Here is a 24572-nt window from a genome sequence, read left to right as displayed (position 1 = left end):
ATAATACACATCTTTCTTTTCCTTTCATAAACAATGATGTTAATTATTATCCTTTCAAAATAAATAATGATGAGAATTATGGGTGAATGTATATGCAAAGAAAAGTAAAGTATGTGCCAAAGGAAAATAGTACGCGAGTACAAGAGGTGGGTATAAAAAATTGCTGGTGTAAAAAGTACTAAAATTTTAGTGTAAAATATTGACGAAACCGATCTTCCCCTCCCTTTTATCAAACCTTTTGGACTGACAAGTGGGGCCTCCGTGAGAGGTACGGTGGGACTAATTTTGGTGACATAGGATTTCAATTGGTTCAACTTGTTTTAACTTTTTATTTATAGATAGATTTGGTTGTAATGGCAGCAACAATAATTCAACTTTTTTTTTGTTTGGAAGAGGCGTTCGCCTTCAACTGTTACTGGTGGGGGGAAGAATCAGTACTACTTAACTTCAACTTATAATTTACCGTGAGGTTCCTCACCTGAAAGCAAAATAACTTCATTTTCCTGCATGAAAAAGATTGGAAACCACAGAGTACCAATTGATTGAGTTGTTTAGGGCTATCCAATTTCGCAAATGTATCAAAATAACAAACATACACAAGGAATGAAGAAATGTAAACAAGATCTCCTGATTTTCTTTTCCCCAGATGAAGATTCGCAAAAGCACCCACATGTATATGCTGCCGAAGGCACGAAAAAGCATTAAAACAACAACAACAACAAAAAGTTCATTAACCATTTCTGTGACACCTAAACCCATTGCCAGGCACAAGTACCACCCTAGATACAAAGGTCACATAATTTGTATCAATCAAATCCACTTCAGGATATTTGCCACATATATAAAACATTTTGATAAAGGTCACATAAACACCTGATCTATAAAACAAAACAATTAACCCTCCAAACTTACAAAATGGATCATTTACATTAAAGGATCAAGTTATATTTGCCACATATGATGAGAGGGGTGATACTTTCTTCTCTGCCAAATGCCAATCACATTTTGCTGCTTGTGTGCCCATGTGACAAAATTCTCTCATTTGGTCCAAATTACTAAAACCACCTCAGATGATCCAGTTCTGTAACTTCTGGGATTAAATATTCGGTTTCGTAGTTCAGTGCTTTGGGTATCATAAACTTTATGCCATTTACAAAATAGTAAGGATCTGACTGAATTTCTGTCGAGCAAGGAAAGACTTGGCATTTTGACGACCAGTAAGTTCTTTAAGCCTTATCAAGGAATCCACAGACTTGCTATGCACCATCTTGGAAACTGGATCCACAGTCATATGCTGAAGTGCGGTAGCATTCTCCAGAATATACCGTGCCAGCTCAATCTGTCCCTTGCAACCATAAAATCCAGTCATATTGTCTTGAGGTGACTGTGCTGAACCCCAGATCTATTCTTACTCAATTTAAACAATGTGGTTGGTATATCACACATACACATCTGCATCAAAGAAGCCCTCAAATTAGTATAGTTTCAGTGAAAAAGATAAATATATCATGAACTCAAAACTGGAGCAGGATCAGATGTTATTAACAACAGGAGTCAATGTAATCACAAAAGGATGCAAAAACAAATCTGCAGCATCATGCATATATGGGCTGTGCCTATGTTCCTTCCAGGTTGTGGAATAATGTATAATAAACACAAAGCAGTTAACGAAAGGAATAGGATTTGTAACGGGGTATATTTTTGCTGCACAAGTACATAGCAGTGCATCAAACCATGGTTGGATATTGCCAACCATTTTCCCCCTAACTAAAACCAGATTCAATCAGACTATAAATTACCAATCTGTAACCAATATAGCACAATGACAGGTCCCGTAAATGCTTCCCTTGGAAAAGGTAGTATGAGAGAACAAGTAGTAATTTTTTAGACTACTTAGGAGAAACTAGTTAAGCTTTTATTTCAGAAGAAAGACGCCAAAATCCAAACTGATGAGAACTTGAACCAGGGTTAGTGTGAATGTACACCAAAACCTCCCCACCAGCTGTTCCTAAACCCTAAGTGTATACAAGCAGAAATTTTACTTACATGCAATTCCAGCTCTTCCAAAAGGGGTGCTACTTCCAAAAGGGAAACTAGACGAAGAAGCCCACTTGAGCACTCTACTTGTCCATGTAAATGAATCTCCATGTTCAGATACCTTAGATGAATGAAATCACGGGGGCTCACTACCCATCCCTTTGTCTGAAAAATATGTTAAAAATGAAAGCAATGAAAGGTTATGTATATCAACTCTAATAAACATGTTTTCTTAGGATCTAACCTCTCTTCTCATAAATAGACTCAGATTGAGTCTCTCAAGATTAGGCATGGCATTAAGAAGAGTATTGAACGAATAGTCAAGACTATCTTTACCCGACGTTACTTCAATATTAGCCTCCTTCAGCAGTAAAAGCTCATCAAGTATAACAGGCATTTCCCTCTGTTGAAACTTAAATGAGCTAAGATTCGAAGCATGTAATTCCATGCTCTTCATATAACAATTCTCAATAGTAAAATGCTGCAGATGAACCAATTGCTGACAAAGAGTGAAACCAGACAGAAAACAGTCCGTCAATCTTATATGCTCAAGAAGAGCGCACGCTGAAAGCACACAGTTAAGATCTCTCCAGAGAAGCACCCTGTGGAGAACAATCCTTTTGAGATTTTTCAAGCCACAAAATCCAGTAGGTGGTCTCAAAATGACTAGGACAAGCCGGAGGGATTCGACAAAACATGAGTTATACTCCTGAAAAAGGTGAAGGGGAAAGACGTAGGCATCGTCTAGGCACTCTGGATGTGGAGTCAAGTTGATAACAATATGCTTTGACTTCGAGTCAACAGCAAACCTAATCCACCGATCAAGATGATCTTTGTGTCCTTTGTGTAGTCCAAAACTAACCTTAAACCTCTTTATTGGGATGTTCAGATATTATATTGCCTGCCGTGTTTAGATGACAAGCAAAAGTAAAATAGCAAATCCATTACTAAAATAAAACATGGAAGTAAATGAGCTGAGAGAAGCCAAGTATTTTACAGCTTTTCAATCTAGAAATGAAGGGAGACAACAGATTATGAGAAAATATGAAAGTAAACAGGTGACAAACTGCCAAGGTTCTGGAATTCAAAGACAGGATCATAGCGAGCTACTGAAAAGAGATGGAACCAATTCAGATGCCTGAAATCCATATAAGGATGCATGATGAAAGATACTGACACCAGGAGAAAGAAGGCCTACATTTCTACATTCTTAGCAAACTTACATGCTAATCATTCACATTATATAGCCCTAATGCAATAATGTAAACAGACATTTCCTCTGACCTCCAGTTTGAAAGAGCAATAACATTAGTTTATTATAATCATAATGAATATAGTCTCGCAGATGAAAGAATGTATGGGCTGCATGTATTCTCTATTCGAAATATTCATGCCCTCAAGCAAATCATATATATGGCTTACTGTTGAAAATGTTTCAGCTGACTCCCTAGTGAGGGGGGAAAAGTTTATCAGAAAGTACCATAAAGAAGCAGACAACTAGTCCACTCACTCATGTAGCGAAACATTCAGTTAATTTAGTGCAAATATGATTTTAAAAAAAATTACTGTTGACATTTGCAACTTTGCATAGGTTAAAAAAACAGCATGAAATATGAAGACGCCATAGTGGGAGGCACATGGAGTGTACTTCTTATTCACACCCAACCAATGAATGCGATTCTCTTCTGCCAACATTGCTAGCCAAAAAATTTAAAAGAGGATCATACTGCCTTAAAGGCAGGTAAGCGCGCACTTATTGTAATAAACCGCTGGCTTAAACTGACTACACCACCAAATTCCTGTAACCAGCAGAACTAATAAGTAGTTCAGCTTTAATTCATAATAGTTGACCAGAGCATGGGTAGTTGATCAGGCATAGCAAAACTGGGCAATCATAAAAAATAACAGATTTTTTGAGCTGCCCATATCAGCTAACATTAGGCCATTGTCCAAAGAGGCAATTAACCAAGGCTCATAACAGAAAGAAGACTAAAAACATGTAAATAATGCAAAATGAGTTAATGAATGCAACCTTTTTACTTTGTAGCACAAATATAGAAGCATCAAACCACAATCATCTCATGTTTTGGACATGCAATCTCTCCATCAATTGATACTACAATGCTAATTAATACTAACTGTTTTAGTAAGAAGACGATCAAAATATGCTTGTTGTCACCTATAACAAGTGAGCTGCAAAAAAAAAGTGCATGCACATACAATTAAACATGAACTTATCATAACTAAAATTCCAAAACACACTAGATTTGTGCATTAAATCCAAAACCATTATATAAAGAAGATAAGAGCAGCCTCAGCACTCTCTGGGAGCGAATGGGTCTCTCCCTTCACTTTAATTCTTGTGTGCATCATCATTTTTCTCGAGAATTTTGAGATTAAATCAGCAAAAGAATATTAATCATGTTGCAAAATTTTCAAATAGGCTACACCAAGTATTAATTCCCTCCAATGTTCATGCAACATAAACTTTAGGTAACATTACTGCAGAGATAGAACAAAGCATCCAGATATCCAAAAAGGGAAAATAGCAACTGTACATAAATGAACTATCAACCTAGCAATTTGCTTGACAATAGATCTCCAGATGTAAGCTGCATTGGTTGTGCGCTGACTTAATTCATCTGTGAACATATCAATCAAGCACGAATTCTAAGGTTGGTCAATAACGAAAATGTACAAAATGAGATCAATGAATGAGAAAGGAACTAGCTACGAAATTCTGCTTCTGCAAGTTTTTTTTAACAAACGAAATTCTGCAGTTTGGAAAAAGCCATTAGCACTGTCACAAATGGAGCCTTGATGTATTGAGATATGCCCAAAGGGCTATATAAAGAGTACAAGAGAGATGAGAGACCCCAAACCCTAGACTAGAGTACAATGACTAATAATACCCTTAACACCCCCTCTCAAATGCAACGTGAATGCAATGTCGTTGCATTTGGAGAGTTGACACTAAGCACTAGACTCAAACATAAACATGAAAAATGATACATCCAAAGTACAAATCAAAGATGTCATCAAAGCGTGCAACTCTTGAACATATCGATGTAGATGAGGCTCCTCCACAAGAGGGTATTGCCTTCACAACCGTACTTCAGCGAATAGCCCGAGTCTTCACAAACCAGTACATCGACTCTTCAACATGAACCTTGCTTTGGAGACTTTGAACTTAGCAACCGATGAGATTAGTGATGTGCCAAATCGAGCCAAAAGAGAATAGAGATAAACCACATATGCAAGACGGCATGCTGTGGTACTATCGTGTTGATGACTAAGAAGGCCACTTGGTGATGAAATGTAGCAAGAAGGCTACGAAAAGGCCAAATGGCAAAGATGCATCAACCACGACGACGAAGATGGGTTGCCACACATCATGGCAAACCTGAAAAAGAAAATGATGGCTGATTTGGCAACTAGGATGTAGGCACGCATAGCATTGACGAACTGAAGGTATGCAATTGGATTTGGATTGATAGTGATTTGGATGGATACGACATAATTGGACAATTAGGACTAAGATAGTAGCAGGTACAGGCAAAATCTGATGATGGATGCAAGCAGCAGCAAGCAACAAGCAAAAGATGATATGGATGGACAGCCGACCATATGAGCAGATGAGCAGAGCAGCACAGCCGCACACAGACAGATAGCAGCAGCACGCATATGCAAAAGATGGATAGAAGTGGCCTAGCAGCAGCAGAATTATGGAGCAATCAAATTGGACTTGGATTGGCACTGACTTGGATGAATATAGCAGAAATATTACATTATACTATGGATAGAAGCACAAGCAAGCAACGAGCAAAATAGAGCAGCAATGGACTGATGCAGATAGGCAGTAGATACTGGCAGAAGGATGCAAATGCAATGCTGGCATGCTGCAAGCAAATGAACAGAGCAGCAGCTCCTCAACCGGGCCTCCAGCAACCCAAAATGAGGCCCAATATGACACTTTCAGGACCAAATGGCTTGACCTCATGGGTAGGCAGCCAGGCAGGAGGGGTTGGCGGCGGCACTAATGACGAGCTGCGATGGGCGGCAGTCGATGAGGACAAGGCAACGGGCGGCAGCGCGATGGGACGAGAGGAGGCTGCAACAGCGGCCAGCGGACGGAGGAGGAGGCCGCATGGACGCGCGCGGGTGGCTGCGACGCTACTGGCCGCGCAAGAACGGCCGCGACGGGCCGAGTGGACGGCGGACGGCGGCAGTGACAGGCTGCGCTGACCGCGAGGACGAAGACGGCCGGATCCGCGCGACGGGCCGGCGACGATGCGGAGCAGAGGAACAGAAGGACGGCTCCGCGGGAAGATGTGCTGCTGCTGCTGCTATGCCAGGGGGGAGGGCCGGCGACGACTGGGCACCCTCGATCTGCGGCCGGGAAAGCCAAATCAAGGCCCGGCGGCGCTCGATCTGCGCCCGGGGATGCCGAATCGAGGCCCGGCGGCAGCCGGAGGTTGAGGATGGACGGCAACTTCTCCACGACAGGCGGACAGCAGCTGCTGCGACTCAATTACTAAAAAACAGAGAAATGGGTTTGGGGCTGGAGGAAGATGCCGCCCCCAGGAGCAAGATGAAGCTCCCAGGGGCAGCGCAGCGACGACGATGAGGATGGCGGACTGGATTTAGAACAACCGTAGCCCTGATACCATGTCATAAATGGAGCCTTGATGTATTGAGATATGCCCAAAGGGCTATATAAAGAGTACAAGAGAGATGAGAGACCCTAAACCCTAGACTAGAGTACAATGACTAATAATACCCTTAACAGGCACTACCATAGTCGTTGGAACCCAGGGCAGACTTGTTACTAAGTAAAATAATATGTAGTCTCTATCAGTATCCACATCCCAAGACCCAGTTGTAGAATTTAGATTTTCCCTCAAATCAATCATCAATCAAATAAATAACGAAAGATGTGTGCAGTTCATCAATTTCAGTCTAGAGATGCCTGTAACATGAACAGACACATGCACAAATATGCTGGCACTTAATACACAATTACTGAAATCAACCCCAAAACCCGCAAGTAACAGTCCACACAACATATATGCAGACTTATTTCTTTTTCACTTTAATGATATAATTATTCTACGAAAAACAAACAGGGAGTAACACAGAACCAGCATAGCTGGGATTGAATAGCTGAACATGAGCAATAGAAAAGGTAGTGAAGGCTCAGATGGATTTTGTCGGGTATATGGACACACATAATATATTAATATGCCCTGGGCAGCACTGGCCGTGGTCATCAACGAACAATGTAGGTAGTACTACTCCCTCCTTCCCTGTTTATAAGGCATACACGTATATCAAGATTCAAACATTGTCATCTTTGACCAATAATTTGACTATTAAATTTTTATTTTTATAATGCAAATTTCATATGATTGGATTCATAATCAAATATATTTTACAATGATTATAAGTTTATAATCAAAAGTGATATAATATATGATAAATAAATGGTCAAAGTGTTGTTTAGAAGACCGTGTCATGTTCCACCATGCCTTATAAACGGGGAAGGAGGGAGTATAAAGTAATAATTTACTGTTTTGTTGTACTTGGTGCTGAATACATTACTGGGCAAAGCAAACGGGGCCAGCGACGAGAGTGCTGACTATCAGGTGCTTAGGCGAGCTCCAACGGAGCCCCCTAGAATGCCCCCCACCCTACGTAGGGGGCTGCGGGGGAGAGCGAGCGCTCCAACAGCTCCCTCCACAGCTCTCCCTACGTAGGGGGAGAGATGAATCTCTCCTCATATATGGAGGGAGATCACATCTCCCCTATACTCTAATCACATCATTTTTTCATGATATTAATCTCGTTTGAGTCCCGTAATATGATGATAATGTATATTATGACAGTACAAATACTGTATGGTTTTTTCTAAATTCAAAAATGATAAATAAATAGTTAGTTAATGAGTGATAGTATATAGAGGGAATAGATATGGGGGGAATGGTTGGAGAGAAGGAGTTATAGGGGGAGGAATCTTTTGGAGGGAGGTAGTAAAATATACTAAATAGTATGTTTGTGAGGAGTTGGATGGGGGAATGGTTGGAGAAAGTCTTATGCCCCGTCCCGAGACGAGGAGCTGGGTCGGTGCCGAACTTCGACCCGGTAGCGCCCGGGACGCAACACAACGAGCGCAAGTGGCGGGATCGCAACTCCAGGGGCTCGAGCGGACGGAAGATGACGCTAGGGCTAGAGAGCTCAATCAGCACAAAGCTGGAAATGGAGAGATTAGGGATATACCTGCGCCGATTTATTAGTTGGTAGCGGGCAATGGTGGCCGGCGGCGACGGCTGGTGGGTGGGCAGAGTTGGGGAAGACGAAGAGCGAGGAGGAAGAACAGACAGCTTTTTTTTGTTGAGTGGAACAGATGGGTTCTAATAGGCTGGATGGGCTAGGGTTGGATGCTTAACTGGTTTCGTGGGCTGTCTCGCTCGGCTAGGGGTGGTAACGAGCCATAGCCCTATTGGCCTCTTCACAATCCAACAAAACCTTTAAATTATTTAGTTCAAAATTATATAAGATTAGAGCCCGGCGTCTGGCCCTTAGATTTTCTAGTTCAAAATCTTGGACCCTTTACCACCCCTACGCCCGGCTGACGGTTCCATTTAACTAGAGCCTTCCTCTACGCTTGTACAAATGGAACACATGCTTTTGCATCAAATCTACCCTCAGGTGGGGGCATCATAAGTTTTAATTGGAACCGAATATGGAAATAAAGTCCCAAATAAAATGAAACATTTCATTTGGAGATTGGCCCATAATAGTTTACCACTAAGACAAAATATAAAGAGAAGAGGGGTGAAGCTGGACACTATTTGCCCAATGTGCCACTGTTTAGATGAAGATGGAGGGCATCTTTTTCTTAGGTGCAAATGTGTGCGTCAATTATGGCGTGCTCTACATCTCGAAGAGGCTCGACTTCTTCTTGTTAACTGCACGTCAGCAAAACATCTTTTGGAGGAGATATGGAAATTAGATGATGAGCAACAAACTGAAATACTGACATTGCTTTGGGTGTGGTGGTCCACTCGTAACAAAGTATCTCAAGGAGAATGCTCCTTTATTTTGGATGATGTGATCTTCTTTTATAGAAATCACCTCAAGAACTTTAAGGATTGTATGAATAAGGGAAATAAACATGATCAGAGCTCCAATCTCTCTTTGTGGAGACCACCTGAAGGGGATTTCTTGAAGATAAATGTGGATGGTTCCTTCTGTGAAAAGACTGGAGATGGTGGTTGGGGAGCTGTTGTTAGAGATTGTGAAGGGAGACCAAGAATGATGGCAGCCGGTAAATTGCATAACCTCCAAGATCCTGTTCAGGCAGAGTTAATGGCTGTCACTAATGCCTTGAAGATTGCTACAAATCTTGGCATGGGCAAAATTATCCTAGAGACAGATTGTCAAAATATGAAGACTTCCTTGCTAAAAGAAGAGTTGGACAATGGCATCAATGCAGTTGTGTTTAGGGAAGCAAGAATGCTACTTTTTCTGAACTTTGATGTATATCATATAATGTATTGTCCAAGGGTTTGTAACCGTGTAGCGCATCAACTAGCCCAGTTGAGTGCTTCTCTGGAGTCATCCGATAATGCTTGTGTTTGGCTTGATGACTTCCCAGGGCTTGTTTCGGACATTGTAACCAGCGACTGTGCTAGTCTAGTTGTCTAATGAAAGTTTGTTGCTTCAAAAAAAATCTACCCTCAGACCTACACATACTTTCAGTCTGAAATCTTTGGCATGCTGCAAATGAGAGCTTAATCTTGCACTAAGAACATGTGGTTTTCCTCTGTTTATGTTACCTAAGGAAACCCACAGATTCAGCAATTATGATTAAATTTTCCTCGTTTATTATAAAGCACAAGGTCCAATGGTTTCACAGTTAGGAGATCATAGAAACCATTTCATTTCTTTAACCACAATGCAATCAGGATGATCATAGAAACAGAAACCTTGACTCATATCTGCCCGAGTTAACAGTGTTCCAGTGGTGGAATGTGCAGATCTGTGTCAATTTAGGTGAAATTATTTGCAACTTTAGCCTTAAAATGCTCCATGCAAGAGCAATATAGGAGGCGCAGACTGAAATAGAAAGGTCACTTGATGAGATCTCATGCTGAGTCATGGAGTTGCGTCCTGAATAACATAGCATTTCCACAAAAGGTCCCAACAGCCATCAAGCCACTGCTGGGGCTGAAATCCATACAGCAAGGAAACCGTGACTTGAGGTCGGTCCCTGGCCAGGTCTCAGAAGAGACACTGCAGGATGGGAGGTGCACAAGCCTCAGCGCGTGTGCTCCACCCCTCGAGATCATCGCCAAGAGCTGAGCATCATTGTTGAACTTTACTTGCTCGACAGACGTACAACTGGTAAGGCCATCAATCACCTTCACCGGCTCACTGCTACCACTGACAAACTCACTTCTATCATACATGTTTACAAAGCCATCGCTGGAAGCCACAGCAAACAAGGAACTGTCCAGTGAAGTGCAGAGCGGCGCGTTATCCAGGCAGGCGATGGTTTTGTTAACACACCTCCTTGTTCTGAGATCCCACAGGTATACATGACCACTACCATCAGTGCTCAGTAGCTGGTTCCCACAATCCGTGTAAGCTACCGAACGTGCCTGACTGTCTTCGTCCATCCTGAGAATGCCAACTTTTTCCTTCGTTTTAGGTGAGACCAGAAGGATGTACCCTCTGTTGTTACTGACAAGTGCAACAGTGCTTGAGTCCGGTGACACCTCAAAGTTATAGAAACGTCTGTCCTCCCACTTTGGGAATGGACCAGCCTTGACCAAGGCATTATTCACGAGATCATAGGAGTAGACAAATTGTGTACCATTTGCAACAATTACTTCAGAACCATTTGGCATAAAGGCAGCTTGGCTGATCTCACAATTGGGAAGAGACACAGTCTGGACCCTCGTGGCATTGCTGTTTTCACCATCAATCTGGGAGAGTCTCATGTTCCCATCTGATCCTGCAGCCAGCACAAGCCGACCTTCCTTATCAAACCGTACCGAACTCATACAACAGTTGCGTGCAGATCTCTCCAAACGTGCATCTACAAGCCTAGAGATCTGCTTCAGGCAAGGGTTGACCTTTGCATTAGCTACCTCATTGTCATTACTGGTTGCCACAGTCTTACTTCTCGTATTATCGGTTTTGGTAGCCACACCCTTGGCTTGCAAATTCATGGCAGGACAGACCTTTTTATTGTGTTTGGCTGCCAATACCTTTTCCTTTTCAGCTTGAGCCCTTCTCTTTTTCTTCTCATAGTTCGATCTGGGTTCATTAACAATCTTCCACATATAACCAAGTGGAATTCCGAAATCCTCAACTTCCTCATTCCCCTTCTCATCTGCATGGTAGCCAGGTGTAGTCTGAGTGGTCAAGCTCATCTTGTGCAGATATATGACCTGCAAAACCAGTAGTTAATCCTATCAGGTTTGGAACAATCGAGGTAGGGGACAACACTCATACCTAGTATCAAGAAGAAGAAAACAATTTACATGCTTGCATTGCATAATTAATACTAAGTTAGTGAAAAGGCTGATGCCACTAAATAGCAGTGAGGAACTAAGATCCAAAAGTGATAGCAGTGTAAACTAGAACAATAGACTACACTGTGTACAGACTCCAGAATAGTAAAGTTACCTTTTTTTCTAAGAAAAAAAAACAGATATGAACCATAAGAATGAAAAAAAATCTACTTTTCCCTGATAGGAAATAGTCACTCGCTGTTCTTTAATCATCCTACTCTAATATTCAATTTCACAGTTACTGCAATGTATGTTGTTCTAGCAATGTGAATGTGATTGAAACCTTTAGCTAGTATCGACAGGGATCAGTGAATTCTATCAGCCACCAGCCCACCAATCAAATTATCAAAGGGACGATAAGGTTCAAGGTATAGAATTCAGCTTCCAATCAACTAATAAGATGAGAAAAAGTCCAATCCAGGACCTGAAACAATCAACCAGTTTAAGGCAGAAGGTGAAACTAATGGACCGTTAACCGGATCTACCATCCAGCTAAATGAGGGGAACGGGGGCACACTACGGCCACTGGGTGGCGTCCCCCAAACACCCCCACGGAGAAGAACAGATCCGTGGTGTCGATGCCTTCTTGGTTTCGAACCGCGAACACAGAATAAGCATAACAGAGCTCATCACTGACGGGCGGCTGAGGGAAGGGGAAGGAAGCTGCCGCTGCTTACCCCCTTCCTTGGCAAGTCACCGGAGTTGCTCCGCCGGCGGCTAGGGAAGGAGCGCTAGCGGTGCCCGTGCGAACGGGAGGAGATCACGCGCGTGCGTTGCTACGGGCAACAAAAATTATACTAATTCATGTACAAGAGTTATTCAACTTCGTAAAACTTATGCAAAATTGAATTCAAATATAGTGATAAAATTTGAAAAGTATTAATTTCACCACTCACATCACAAATGACAGATTGCAAATGTACAATGAATATTTGAATCAATCTTCACATATTATCAAAAGAGCTGAGCTGAGCTAATGAAGGCTATTATATACAACATCTGATGGATCAAGCAAGGAGGTGTGCTCTTCGGTGATGGCAACTTGGTCCTAGCTGATCTGTAAGTAAGGTGCCGCATCAGAGGTGCAAGCAATCACCGACAATCTTACTTTAAAAAATGATAGCTTCTAGATGACAGAATTATGAAAATGTATAGTGATATGGCCTCACAAGATTTATCTCGTTTCGTTGCTCCAGTACTAATAATTTTCACAGGCAATTAATCGAGAGTTCTTATTGAATGAAATTTCTGAACATCAAAATCAGGTTTCTATTGAACTTTATTTTGTAATTCTAATAGGTACAGCCAACTGTTTCTTTTAAACAGCTTTTACATGTGCTGACAGGCTGCACTGAAAAGAGAGGATAGAAACTGAAAAACAAAATACCTTCTTGTCTTTGTTTGAATACATTTAGAGTAAGACATATTAACACCTTGTCTTTGTTTGATACAAATACTGCAGAAAGATAGCAATATTAGGAGGTCAATGACAGGAAATGTCAATCACTTCTAGGTATAAAATTCACTCGGATGGTGTAATAATTGCAGACTTGGTGGTTCTTAAGATGTCTGCAAAAGGAAGCAGCAGAAAAAGTCAGAGTGAGGGAAATACTACATTGTAGTCATCCTCATATCACTACTTCTAATGGGGAAGTAATTTCTAATCACCAAAAAAATAAAGCAATCATAGAAAATTAATGACACAACTAATAAAGGTTGAATATGGTTCATTACCATAGACAGTGTCTCTCTCCCTCTCTGTTCCCTTGTCCTCTGCTTCTCTTTCATTTCTATCGTGCCCTAGTATAGAAATCGCTAAGCATCATGTTAGCATTTCATATCAAATGCTGTAGCTGAAATGGGAACATAATGGATCAGGAAATATACTTGCTTCAGTGTCGATGTGGAAGAACTTGACCTGCCCCTAGCATCAGCCGATACCCATAGACCTCATCTTCAATGTATTGGCAGACATCAAGCCCCATACACTAATTTATTGGCCGATTATCATACTGTGTACAATCAATTGGAGAGGGAGACAGGAAATATATGCGAAACAATAAATTGGCAAATTTTTATCATAAAAGCAGTAATGACCATTGCCATACACTAAATTCATAATGACTTCTTTTGAGTATATGTGATAAAAAAACAACTATAGCTCACAGAAAAGTCAGCATCAAACAATATATCCAGTGAACTCAGACTATATTTGTTGGGAGTATTTTCTAAAGAAAAATAAGAAAATTCGAGTCAGAAAAATTCGATACTACCATACCTCAGTTGAAGAACTTTTCCATAAGTTTCTAATTGTTTAAATGGATGGACAACATTACCCAGTTGCCTCTGGTTTAATAAGATGTAGTTTTCACCACGATAGAGTTGACAATATCTATCAAGAGAAAAGCTGCAAGTGGCTCTTCTTGATTTCATCAGCTACAGAAAAAGCTTTGGTTCTCATGGGCCAAGTGCAGTCAAAGAACACCATCATGCTCAATGTTAACTCTGTATTTCAGGATCATAACTCCTGCTAATCAATTGGGACATTGTCTCTTATGTGATATTCAGAAGATATCAACGCATTTTGTCAATATAGAAAACTGCAAGAAAAATGGTGTCAGTATTATATTGTTCCATAATTAAGACATAACTCTGAACAAATCAAAAGAAAAGAACACACCATCTCAATGCCTCAATGGATTCAGACATGTATTAGCTGCACAACCAGCAAAACAAATGTGTTGTCTTCCAGCATCACCTACCTAGCAATGGCAAAGTCCACCCCATTTCTGAAGTCTCAATCCAACAGATTCATGTAAAGGCTCAACTGGTGTGCTCCTAGGCTTCGAGTAAAATCTGAATGTTTGTCTCAAAATTTAGACATTGTCAGCTGAACTCTGCAATGTTTTTGAGCATTCAATTTTTTTTCTTTATTTGCTAAGGAATTAATATATGGGAATCAAATGTTTTATTCATTTTAATATGTTGCAAGAAGGAATAACAAGTTACAAAAGGAACGTTCATATAACTTGTGATGCATACATGATACAATGCAGAATGAACAGATTGGCATGTCATATCATCATATGGGACCTTCAAACCTTATATATCTTGTTGTTGTAATAAGCAAAGAAACGAACAGAGAACTTAAATGCTGAGGTATTGAAAACATTGCTTTGATACTAAACATCGAAATAAATAGCAGGCAGCACTGTTGCCTGAATTTCACCCTCAGATGCAGTAACATAACCTCTAGTCAATGTTTGGTTCTTATTGCATCACTCTAGGCCAAAGAAAGGTGTCAAATAGAACATTACTTCCTTTCATAAGCACCAAGTTAAAGCAGATGCCTACCCAAGCAAAGGTATGGTTTGCTGTAGAAGTTAAAGCTGAAAGAACAAATAAGCTTTCATACCTTTGTTTTGCTTCATTTCCGAATATATATGTTGGCATCCTGGCATGGTATAAAAAATATGCACAGATAAATGATAGATGTCAAAATATGAAGGAAACAATAGGCAACGAGAATTGAACTGACCAAGAAATCACTCCCAAAAACTATAACCATGGCCATAATGAAACATTCACAAATAGATCTGAAGACAACATTAATTTTGTCCAAGCAAACAAAATAACATTGAACTTATCGACAGATTAAAAACTCGTACTCATTTTGTTCTGTGTATCTTTAGATTTATTGAATAATAATAACACGGCTAACTCTATGGTTCAGTAAAGAACACCCCTTAAATTATTAAAATAGGATATGTTTGGAAAGAAGTGAGTATTCACGGGGCCATGAGCCGGCACAGGCATTTGGTTGAGCACCTTGTAGGCATAGAAGATAATGTCCAGCAACAAGATAATTTGGCATTACAAACCTAGAATCCCTCACTGTCCACCAGTGAAAGGATGATAATGCCTGAGGGAGCACCTGATGTGCGGCACTCTACATGGCCCATGAGGAGGCAAACATAAATTAGTAGTGTGTGCTCTTGCACCTTGCTGTTGCCGTTGGCTTAATTAAGGAGGAGGCAAACATAAATCAATATGCATAGTGCCTGGCAAAGCACATAATTCGCATCATTACAGCATTCTTGATCACACTTCAATCCCATAGTGTGATGCAAAGTTTACATCATGGATTCGATCATCAACAAGCAAAAATTAGAGGAGGGATTCGCCTCGCGGAGGGGATGTCGTCAATGGGACGGAGGTCGGCAACGCTCCGCGTGTGGTAGACGTCTCGTTGCCAGGGAGGAATGCGGGGGTGGCGAGCAACTGCGGAGTGAGGAGAAGCTCACCGCATTTGACGAATGTGCCGTAGTCGTGCGGATCGTGGGGAGCGGAACCTGGGATCGGCGCAGTCGTGCGGATCGTGGGGAGCGGAATGGGCGCAGCCGCCTCAGTTGCGAATCGTGGGAAGCGGGACTGGGATCGGCGGGCTGCGCCTGCGCCGCAGATCGCGGAGATCGTGGGGTGAACCGAAGACGGGAAGGACGAAAGACGTTTTGACCAAAGATGGGACTCCCAATCGTTCTTTATAGCCTGTGTTTAGTTTTGGCGCAAATTTTTTTTCATTGGAATCTTACTTTTTGAAGTACTAAATGAAGTCTATTTACAAAACTTTTTGCACAGATGAATTGTAAATCGCGAGACGAATCTAATGATGCTAATTAATCCATAATTAATTAATAGTTAGCTGATGATTACTGTAGCATCACTGTTGCAAAACATGAATTAAGTAGGCTCATTAGATTCTTCTCGCGATTTACAGCCCATCTATGAAAAAAATTTGTAAATAGACTTTATTTAGTACTCCATACATGTGTCGAAACATTCAATGTGATGTTTTTTTTTACGTTTACGGAATTTATGGGGTGTGATATAAAGCACCTCGTAGAGATTCGAGTCCCATCGTTCAAGTCCCATGGGAAAAAAGATTCGGTCTTACTTGCGCCCGTCGGACGGACGGTGTCTTAAAATTCGTTCCATTATTTTAAGTGCAACATGAAAAAATAGAATATGCAATATGAGAAAAACACTACCAGCACCAAGAAATAATAATAATTGCAACATGCTAGCAACATGCTAAAGTGTACTAAAATTCTTCTCAACCATCCGACGACGAGAAGTGCAAAAACCCGCCGCAACATGTGCGTCTATGCATCATGTTGCTTGCTACAATCAATTTTGTCATACAAAATTATATGTTGCATTAAAACATTCCAAACTAACGACTGCAATATGTGAAAGTATCTTGTGCAACATACTGAAACCTCGCAAAAAAAGAAGAATCTAACATTAGAATATTTGATAAAATATTCTGAATTGCATCGTTATTGTAGTTTTATGAAAAATTACGATGAAAATAAATTGAAACATTTGCAACGTCTCGAATCATCAAGTAAAACATAACAAAACAACATATTTCAGCATTTCTAAATCAACCATTCAATAAAAAAAAATTAGCGAACCCCAAATCCCCCCTTCTCTGTATCCCTCGCTCGGCGGACATGGGCGCCGCCGCCCATGGCCGACTCTAGCACCCGCGTCGTCTCCGCCGCCACCATGGAGGCATCGCGGCCATGTTGGAACCCATGGCGGCAATCATCTCAGCGACTCATGCTAACATGGTCACATGGATGAGCGTACGTCGATGCTTGGTTAGCTTTCCTTGGATCTGGAGTACACCGCATGCTAACGCCGTGTCGCGACGCCCACCTGGTCGAGCTGCACCATGAGGAACCACCATCGAACCTCGACATGCTCCTGCACTTGTCGTCGTTGGGCGGGTCCTCCGGCATCACCGCGCTCACCTCCGTCGAGCGAGGCTCCACCGGAGCCATCAACTTCTGTCCGCTCTGCTTGAGCTCAACAAGGAGCGGGCTCCCCCCCTGAGAAAGTGCCCCTGCTGATCGGGGCTGATCCGCTCAAGCATGACGAGGAGCAGCACGAATGAAGAGTCCAAAGATGAGCGGTGCTAAATGCAAGAGGCGGAAAGAATTTCTCGGTCGGTCACTCATCTCCAAATTGCTTCGGGCCAAACACGCTTAACTTCGGGATTCTTTGGAGACCGGCTTCTATAAAAAAAGTTGCAACTTGTTAGTATGATTATCTTATTAATTCTATTAATCACTGGGCCGTGGTGTCACATACACACTCCATCAAGAGACTGACGTTCTCGTCGGTCAATTCCAAGCAAGGAACGTTCTCTTTTGGCCACGTCTCCTACGTCCAGTGCCAACGGTCCGAGTGCCACGTCCGTGCGTCCAGTGCCAATGGTCTCTGTGCTATATCCGTGCGTCCAGTGCCAACGGCGCATCCCAGATGCCTGCGCGCTGACCCACCACGCGCATGTCCACATGCCGGTGGCATCTACGCCCCCACGCGCCCGTGCTCATGCCCGCACACTTATACCCGTACGAGCCTGTGAAACCGCGAGAGTCGGCTCTGATACCATTCTGTAACATCCCGCCTCCTCGAGGCCGGGCCCGCTTACATCTAGCAGTTTTCTAGGACATAGACTGCCCTCATAGACCAACGCAAGTATTTTCTGCACACTTTGTCCTCACTCGTGCGCACCTAGGAAGAACTTTCCGGTCGGTCACCCATCCCCAAATTGCTCCGAGGTTGCGCATCCGGGAAGAACTTTCCGGTCGGTCACCCATTCCCAAAATGTTCCGGGCGAAGCACGCTTAACCTCGGAGTTCTTTGGAGACCGGCTTCCGAAAAAGAAGTTACAACTTGTTAGTATGAGTATCCTATTAATCGTATTAAGCCCTGAGCCGGGGTGTCACAATACGAGAGATCGCTATGTGGTCTTCGTTGCGTATGTTGGCTGAGCGCAAGCATTTCCTTTTTTCAATTATACAGTATAACTCAGATACTCACAACGTACGCACACTCACACCCTTACGAATACAAGTACGCAAACTCTATCATGTTTTTTCTTTTCTTTTTTATTCATGTCCCATTCTTTCCTTCTTTTTGTTTGAGTCTCATGATTTTTTTTAATTATATAGTACAACTCAAACACTCACAACGTACGCACACTCACACTCTTATAAATATGTGTACACAAAATCTATCTTTATAAGCATCTTATTTTGGCCATAAGCTGGATTTAAGCTGCTCCAAACATAAGATTAATTCCAAGCTCTCAATCTCCTTCCTCTCCATCTTCGAGTAATCCACACCCTTCACATCCTGTTTCCTCAAAAGGTTCACCTTCTCTTCATGCTCCTGATTATACACCTGTACTCCCTCCGTTTCGAAATGTAGATCGTTTTGACTTTTTTAGATTCATAGTATTTACTATGCACCTAGATATAATATATGTCTAGATACGTAGCAAAATATATGAATATAAAAAAGTCAAAACGACCTACATTTTGGAACGAAAGGAGTAGTTAAAGGTCACAATCTTATCAGAAGGAGCACAAAGATGCTTCTTTGGAGCTGGAGATAAAGCTAGAATGGCATAACTGCTGAACAGATATGAATATATGATCTAAGCAGTATAATAATCATATTTTTACCTTGACATACAAATTAGGCAACAAGACTTCAGAATGCATCCGAGCAGTATCATGCATAGCAAAATGGTTGTCAACGAAATACAATTCATGTGGAATTAAATATTCACATATGTGTACATTATAAGGATATAAAATAAACTATTAAAGTGATCTACTGGTCTTTATGCAACAAGGATTCCAAAAGCTGCGGATAAATGGATGAGTTTTCTATTGTGCCCAAGACAAAAATAACATGGCAAAGTTTAAGGACTTGAACCTGCATGGCAAGGCCCAAAAGTAATGAATCCAAGAATGCCAATGGAGATGCAAGTGCAAAAGGAGTCACAAACTGAACGAAGGATCCCAGTATGCGTCCTCGACGACCCACCCCCAACGCTGAAGCCTCTACCTTTGCATCGACGAGCGCCGCCGCCCAACTGCACGGGTGACATGGCTTTGTTTGGTTCTTTGTCACTGTTCCTTAGTGCACGCAAGTCGAGAAAAGAATCTTCGATGCATGAAATTCAGAATGAAGTCTATTTGCAAAACTTTTTCAGGAATGAGTGCAACTTTTTGCGACGAATTTAATGACGGTAATTAATCGATGATTGGCTACAGTGATATTACAGTAATCATCCTCTAATTACGCGGTCAAAGACATCATTAGATTCTTCAGTATTCCTAGCGCAGAGGTTCTGGAGTTAGTTTTATAAACTGATTTAATTTGACACCATAATTAACGGTCAAAATTGTTATACAACGTCCCGAACGCCGGCCAGTGTCGCAAGCGGGAACTGCGGCTGCCGGGGTAGCAGCACCTCCTCTACCTCCCCCTCCCTACTTGCCATCTTCGCGGAGGGTGCCGCAGCGTCCCCATCCCCTCCGCCGCTGTTTCTCCCCGCTGCTCGCTCGGTCCACGTCGCCGGGGGTTGCCGGGGTGCGGGGCGCTGGTGGAGGAGGGGCATGTAAGGCCTAGGTGTCAAAGCCGGCATCTTCCTCCGCTTGACCTATCGCCGCTGCTTTTTTTTTGGGTTTTTTGGATTGGTACCATTACAATTCTTGAGCTTTGGAGAAGTACCATTACTATTCATCTATTTTGAAGAATACCATTACAATTCTTCATTTGTCACAGGAACACCACGGAATACGTATCAGATGGTCGCGGGCCCATCTGCAGGCGTATGGGGCGGCTCTGTATTTTTGTATGGCCGGTTTTGCCCTCGGCGCCCAAGAGGATAAGTTCATGGGGAGTCTGTCTTCCTCCTCACCCTCCCTCTCTCGTCTACTTGCGCCTCTGTGTGCTCCCCACCCAAACCCTAACCAACGGCGGCGACTCCAGCTCCGGCGGCGACTCCAGCTCCAACGGCGGCAAAGAGAAGCACCCATCCCAAGCCTCCGCCCCACCGTCGACACCGCCTCCGCCGTGTACGCTACCTCCGACTTCGCTGCCACCTTGACCGTCGACGCCAACTCCGCCCCCGCCTCCACCTCCGCCGCCGACGTCGACGTCGCCTTCGCCTAAACCTTGGTCATGGCCGCCTCGGGTTCAAGCTCTTCACATCAGGGAAGGGCTCTCCCTCTCATCAATTGCCCTGAATGCCAGGAGCTTGTTGTTAAGTACAGGAGCAAGAATGACAACATCTACTACTGGTGCTCGAAACAAGTGTGGTAAATTCTGGTTTGAGGCAGCTTATGAGCTGTATTTGTGCGATAATAAACCACATCTATTGGACAGTTCTTGTGGTTCTGGGCACATTCAAGTGGTCGGGCAGGCTTCTGATAATGGTGCTCAAGAAATGCAACAGGTTAGTGGCGAGTTGAAGATTGTGGCTCTTGATTTGAAGATGCAACTGGGTGATATCAAATTGGAGATTGGCAAGCTGAGGAATGAAATGAAAGAACTGATGGATGAGTGTAGGAAGCGTAGTAGGTCAATTGTGGTGAGCAATGCTGTTGTTTTTGTCGTCTTTGTAGCAATTTTAGTTGTTGTCTTGTTGTGGAAGAAATGAAGTTGCTTGTAATGTAGCTGGGGACCTATGTAGCTGTGTTAGCTTAGAGTGCAGCGCAGCTTCATGTTATCTTTGGTTGTAATTGGAGCTATGTTTATATGCAATATATGTTGTAATTTCAGCAGCATATGTTTGGGTAATTTGAGCTATGTTTTGGTAGCATTTTGGCAGTATCTTTGTCTATTCTGTGTAAATGGAAACCAACAAAATTGCAGTACACAGATCACAGGATTATGACAAACTTAACAGAATTTAGCCACAACCATTTCTAGTACCCAGATCACAAATATTTCATAGAAATTTTAGTAGCCAAATCACAACAATAATTCTAGTACCCAAATCATAAATATTACAAATTCATGTTGCCAAAGGCATCAGGCGACACATTACAAGTTTTTGTGCCCAAAAGCATGGCATAACCTTACAAGTTCTTGTCCCAAAAGCATGGCATAACATTACACTCTCAAGCAGACTACCCTTCAAATACTAGTTTTCTGATGCTGGTGACAACAGTGGGAGCTGGGTTTGCCTCTGCCCTCTTTTGTCTCTTCATTGCAGGGGTCTTCTTTTTTTGGGGGGTACCCTTCTTTTTCTTCTAGGTCTTTGGTTTCTTCACATGTGAGGGGCTAGCATCATCTTGAGTGGACTTCTTTCTACAAGTATAGTGTAAACAATTATGGTTAGTGGACATGAAGTAACTGATGCATAAATTTCATGCATTTTGTGCCAAAAAATATTACCTTTTGTTCCTGTTTATCCCTCTTTCACCATCTGCACCAACTTTTGCATCTTTGCAAGTTTTAGCAAAATGGCCTAGTGCATGACATCTGCTGCATTTAACCTTTTTCTTTGTGGCCCTTTTTTCTAGACAGCCTCTAATCCTTTGCACCTTTGGCCTTCCTGGTCCTCTATCCAATAGTGGTGGATGCACTTTGAAACCAAGATTCACTTCAAGCCACTGTGTCCTATCTGGTATTCCTTCAGTTCTTTCTTCATAAGCTTTCTTAAACCTAGCCACTGAGTAGTACTTGTGGACATAGTCTTCAATTTTTATACCTCTATTAGACAATATCCAGGCCAAAGCATGTCTACATGGCTTTCCAGTAACTTGCCACTCCCTGCAAGAACATTTGTGATTCTGCAGGTCTACTGTATGCCTTTTTTTTATTGTTCCATTGGTCCAAAAGGGTGACTTCAGCTATGTAATCATCACTCACTGTAACTTTTATGACCTTGAGCTGGTTGCTAGTTAGATTCAATTCTTTCATGACATTAGGTAGAATTCCTTCAGGCCACTGCCTAGACAATTTCTTTCTCAAGTACCTCTCTTTTCCATTATGAGCTCCCTCAGCTTGTCGACTAGCTCATGCAACAGCAACCCTTTGAACTTCTTCACTTGAGCATTGAAACTCTCTGACACATTATTGGTCAAGTAATCACACTTGTTGTTTTCAAAGAACCCACATCTGTACCATATTCTATTGTTGCGTGTCTCTAGATGCTCAATTGTGTTAGGTGCAATGTATATTTTCTTCATGTGCCACTGGAACATTCCAGTTGTGTAATTCCTAGCAGCTGGATACAGGTGATCAGTGAAAACATCACCTGTAAACTGCTTCATAAAATTCTGGTACAAGTGTCTCATGCATTCCCTATTTTCAGCATGTGGGAATACAGCTCCTGTTGTCTCCAAACCTTTACAAGCATCTGTACAAATAACTAGGTTAGGAACATCTACAATGGCTCTGTGCAGCTGTTCCATGAACCAAACCAAGTTGTCCTCATTCTCATTGTCAAAAATTGCATATGCAATGTGATACAGCCAATTGTGCCCATCTACACCAGTTGCAGATGCCAACTGTCCTCTGTACTTGCCATACAAATTTGATGCATCAACACCTATAAATGGTCTGCATCCCTCTAGGAATCCATCAATACGTGGTTTAAGAGCTACAAAAATCCTCCTAAACCTTTGCTTCTTCTGAACCCTCTCTAACTCTATCTGTACTGATGAGTTATCGTGTGCCATCGCGGCAAGAGAATGTGACATGTCATGAAGAATTGTCCAAATACTCGATCTTTCATCGCTGCACCTGATGGTAATGGATATATAAGTGCTAGCGATGTTGAGAATGAATTGGTTCTTGGAGCTAACTTTGTTGCAGATTCGGAGGACGAGGGTGAGGCAATTGATTCTGTGGCTGCGACAAAGGACCTTCCTAGTCTTCTTGTGCAGCGTGTGCTGATTTCTAAAGCGGAACATGAGGATGAGGAGAAAATCCAACGCAAGAATTTGTTCCATATGTTTCTCCAAGTAAAGGATTGCCGTGTTCTAACCATAATTGATAGCGGGAGTTGCATCAACTTGGTGAGTTCAGATTTGATCAAGAGGTTTGGTTTGCCCACTCGTTCTATTCTTCAACCTTACTATCTTGAATGATTCAACTCTAGTGGTAAGACTAAGGTAACTAAATCAGCACACATACACTTTTCGGTTGCTTCTTATCATGACTATGCTGATTTTGATGTTGTACCTATGCAATCATCTTCATTGTTGTTAGGACGACCATGGGAATTTGATAATGATGTTACAAACCATGGTAGAACTAATACATACACTTTCATGTATAAGAACAAAAAGATTACTTTGCTTCCTTTATCCCCAGCTGATATTAGGAAACATTTTAATGAGTTCGCTGCAAATGATAAGGAAACACCTCCTAGTAATGACTCTAGTGATGCTCACACTAATGGCATTAAATTGAAGGATGGTATTTACATTGCTACTACATCTGCTGCTACTGCATTATGCGATAACCCTGATGCACCTTGTTATACTATGCTTTGTTGGGATATGTGTTTTATTAACAATGATCCTATGCAACATGTTTTGCATCTTGTTGTCACTAACCTTTTGCAGGAATTTGATGCTGGGATGGAGTCAAGGACGACTCCAATTCAAGAAGGGGAGGATGATGAGGACATCGCCATGCTGGACATGCACGAACTGGCCTCATCTCCAAGTTACAAGTCGACTCCAACTCGGTCTTCACGTTCATCTCGGATTTAGCCAACACCCCTGCACGGTTTCGGCGATATCTCCTTCATACAGAGTCAGAATGAGGTGATCTTGGATGTCTTGGAATCGTGACGATGAGACGCTTCTTTTGGTTCTGGCACCAACTCAGAAGCATCGTGGATCATTCTGTGTGACCACAGAAAGGTGCTGCGACACCTGTTTGGGCCTTTTCAGGCTTTGTATCGTGTCGGGCCTTAACTCCAAGTTGTGGGCGCCCTCCCTGGTCGCCCCAACCCTAGGATGCCCCTTTCTCCTTTAAACTCAGTAGTCGCCGCCGTTTAGACTCGTGTTTTGTTTATTTCTTATGTTTTCCTTCGAGAAACAGAGATTGATTCGTTGTAACTGT

At 42.2% G+C, this 24572-nt stretch overlaps 3 protein-coding genes and 1 long non-coding RNA gene across 8 annotated transcripts; all 4 read right to left on the bottom strand.

Annotated features, from left to right (window-relative positions):
- Window positions 1–701: 701 nt before the first annotated feature.
- Window positions 702–8420, bottom strand: LOC120711612. The gene is made up of 4 exons (XM_039997203.1): window positions 8314–8420; window positions 2282–2440; window positions 2047–2202; window positions 702–1452 (listed from the first exon to the last, which is right to left on the bottom strand). Exons 2-4 carry the CDS (start codon window positions 2432–2434, stop codon window positions 1366–1368), a joined length of 396 nt encoding a protein of 131 aa, XP_039853137.1. The 5' UTR covers window positions 2435–2440; window positions 8314–8420; the 3' UTR covers window positions 702–1365.
- A 1586-nt stretch (window positions 8421–10006) lies between these two features.
- Window positions 10007–12387, bottom strand: LOC120711609 (U3 small nucleolar RNA-associated protein 18 homolog). The gene is made up of 2 exons (XM_039997200.1): window positions 12296–12387; window positions 10007–11495 (listed from the first exon to the last, which is right to left on the bottom strand). Exon 2 carries the CDS (start codon window positions 11475–11477, stop codon window positions 10185–10187), a length of 1293 nt encoding a protein of 430 aa, XP_039853134.1. The 5' UTR covers window positions 11478–11495; window positions 12296–12387; the 3' UTR covers window positions 10007–10184.
- Window positions 12388–12436: 49 nt separating this feature from the next.
- Window positions 12437–16106, bottom strand: LOC120711614. 5 transcript variants are annotated; one of them, XR_005690356.1, is made up of 6 exons: window positions 14299–16106; window positions 13897–14218; window positions 13506–13606; window positions 13353–13418; window positions 13006–13187; window positions 12437–12675 (listed from the first exon to the last, which is right to left on the bottom strand). It is a non-coding gene; the product is annotated as an uncharacterized LOC120711614 (long non-coding RNA). The 5 variants fall into 5 exon arrangements; XR_005690354.1 differs by having other exon boundaries at window positions 13506–14218; window positions 14299–15072; window positions 15923–16106; XR_005690357.1 differs by having other exon boundaries at window positions 13353–13433; window positions 13506–14218.
- Window positions 16107–22462: 6356 nt separating this feature from the next.
- On the bottom strand, window positions 22463–23176 carry LOC120713202. Its single transcript, XM_039999207.1, has one exon. The coding sequence runs from the start codon at window positions 23174–23176 to the stop codon at window positions 22463–22465; it is 714 nt and encodes a 237-aa protein (XP_039855141.1).
- Window positions 23177–24572: the final 1396 nt, after the last annotated feature.

This window comes from Panicum virgatum, chromosome 6K (assembly GCF_016808335.1).
Source record: "Panicum virgatum strain AP13 chromosome 6K, P.virgatum_v5, whole genome shotgun sequence".
In the NCBI taxonomy this organism is placed as follows: domain Eukaryota; kingdom Viridiplantae; phylum Streptophyta; class Magnoliopsida; order Poales; family Poaceae; genus Panicum; species Panicum virgatum.
This window is presented reverse-complemented; position numbering and strand designations above follow the sequence as displayed.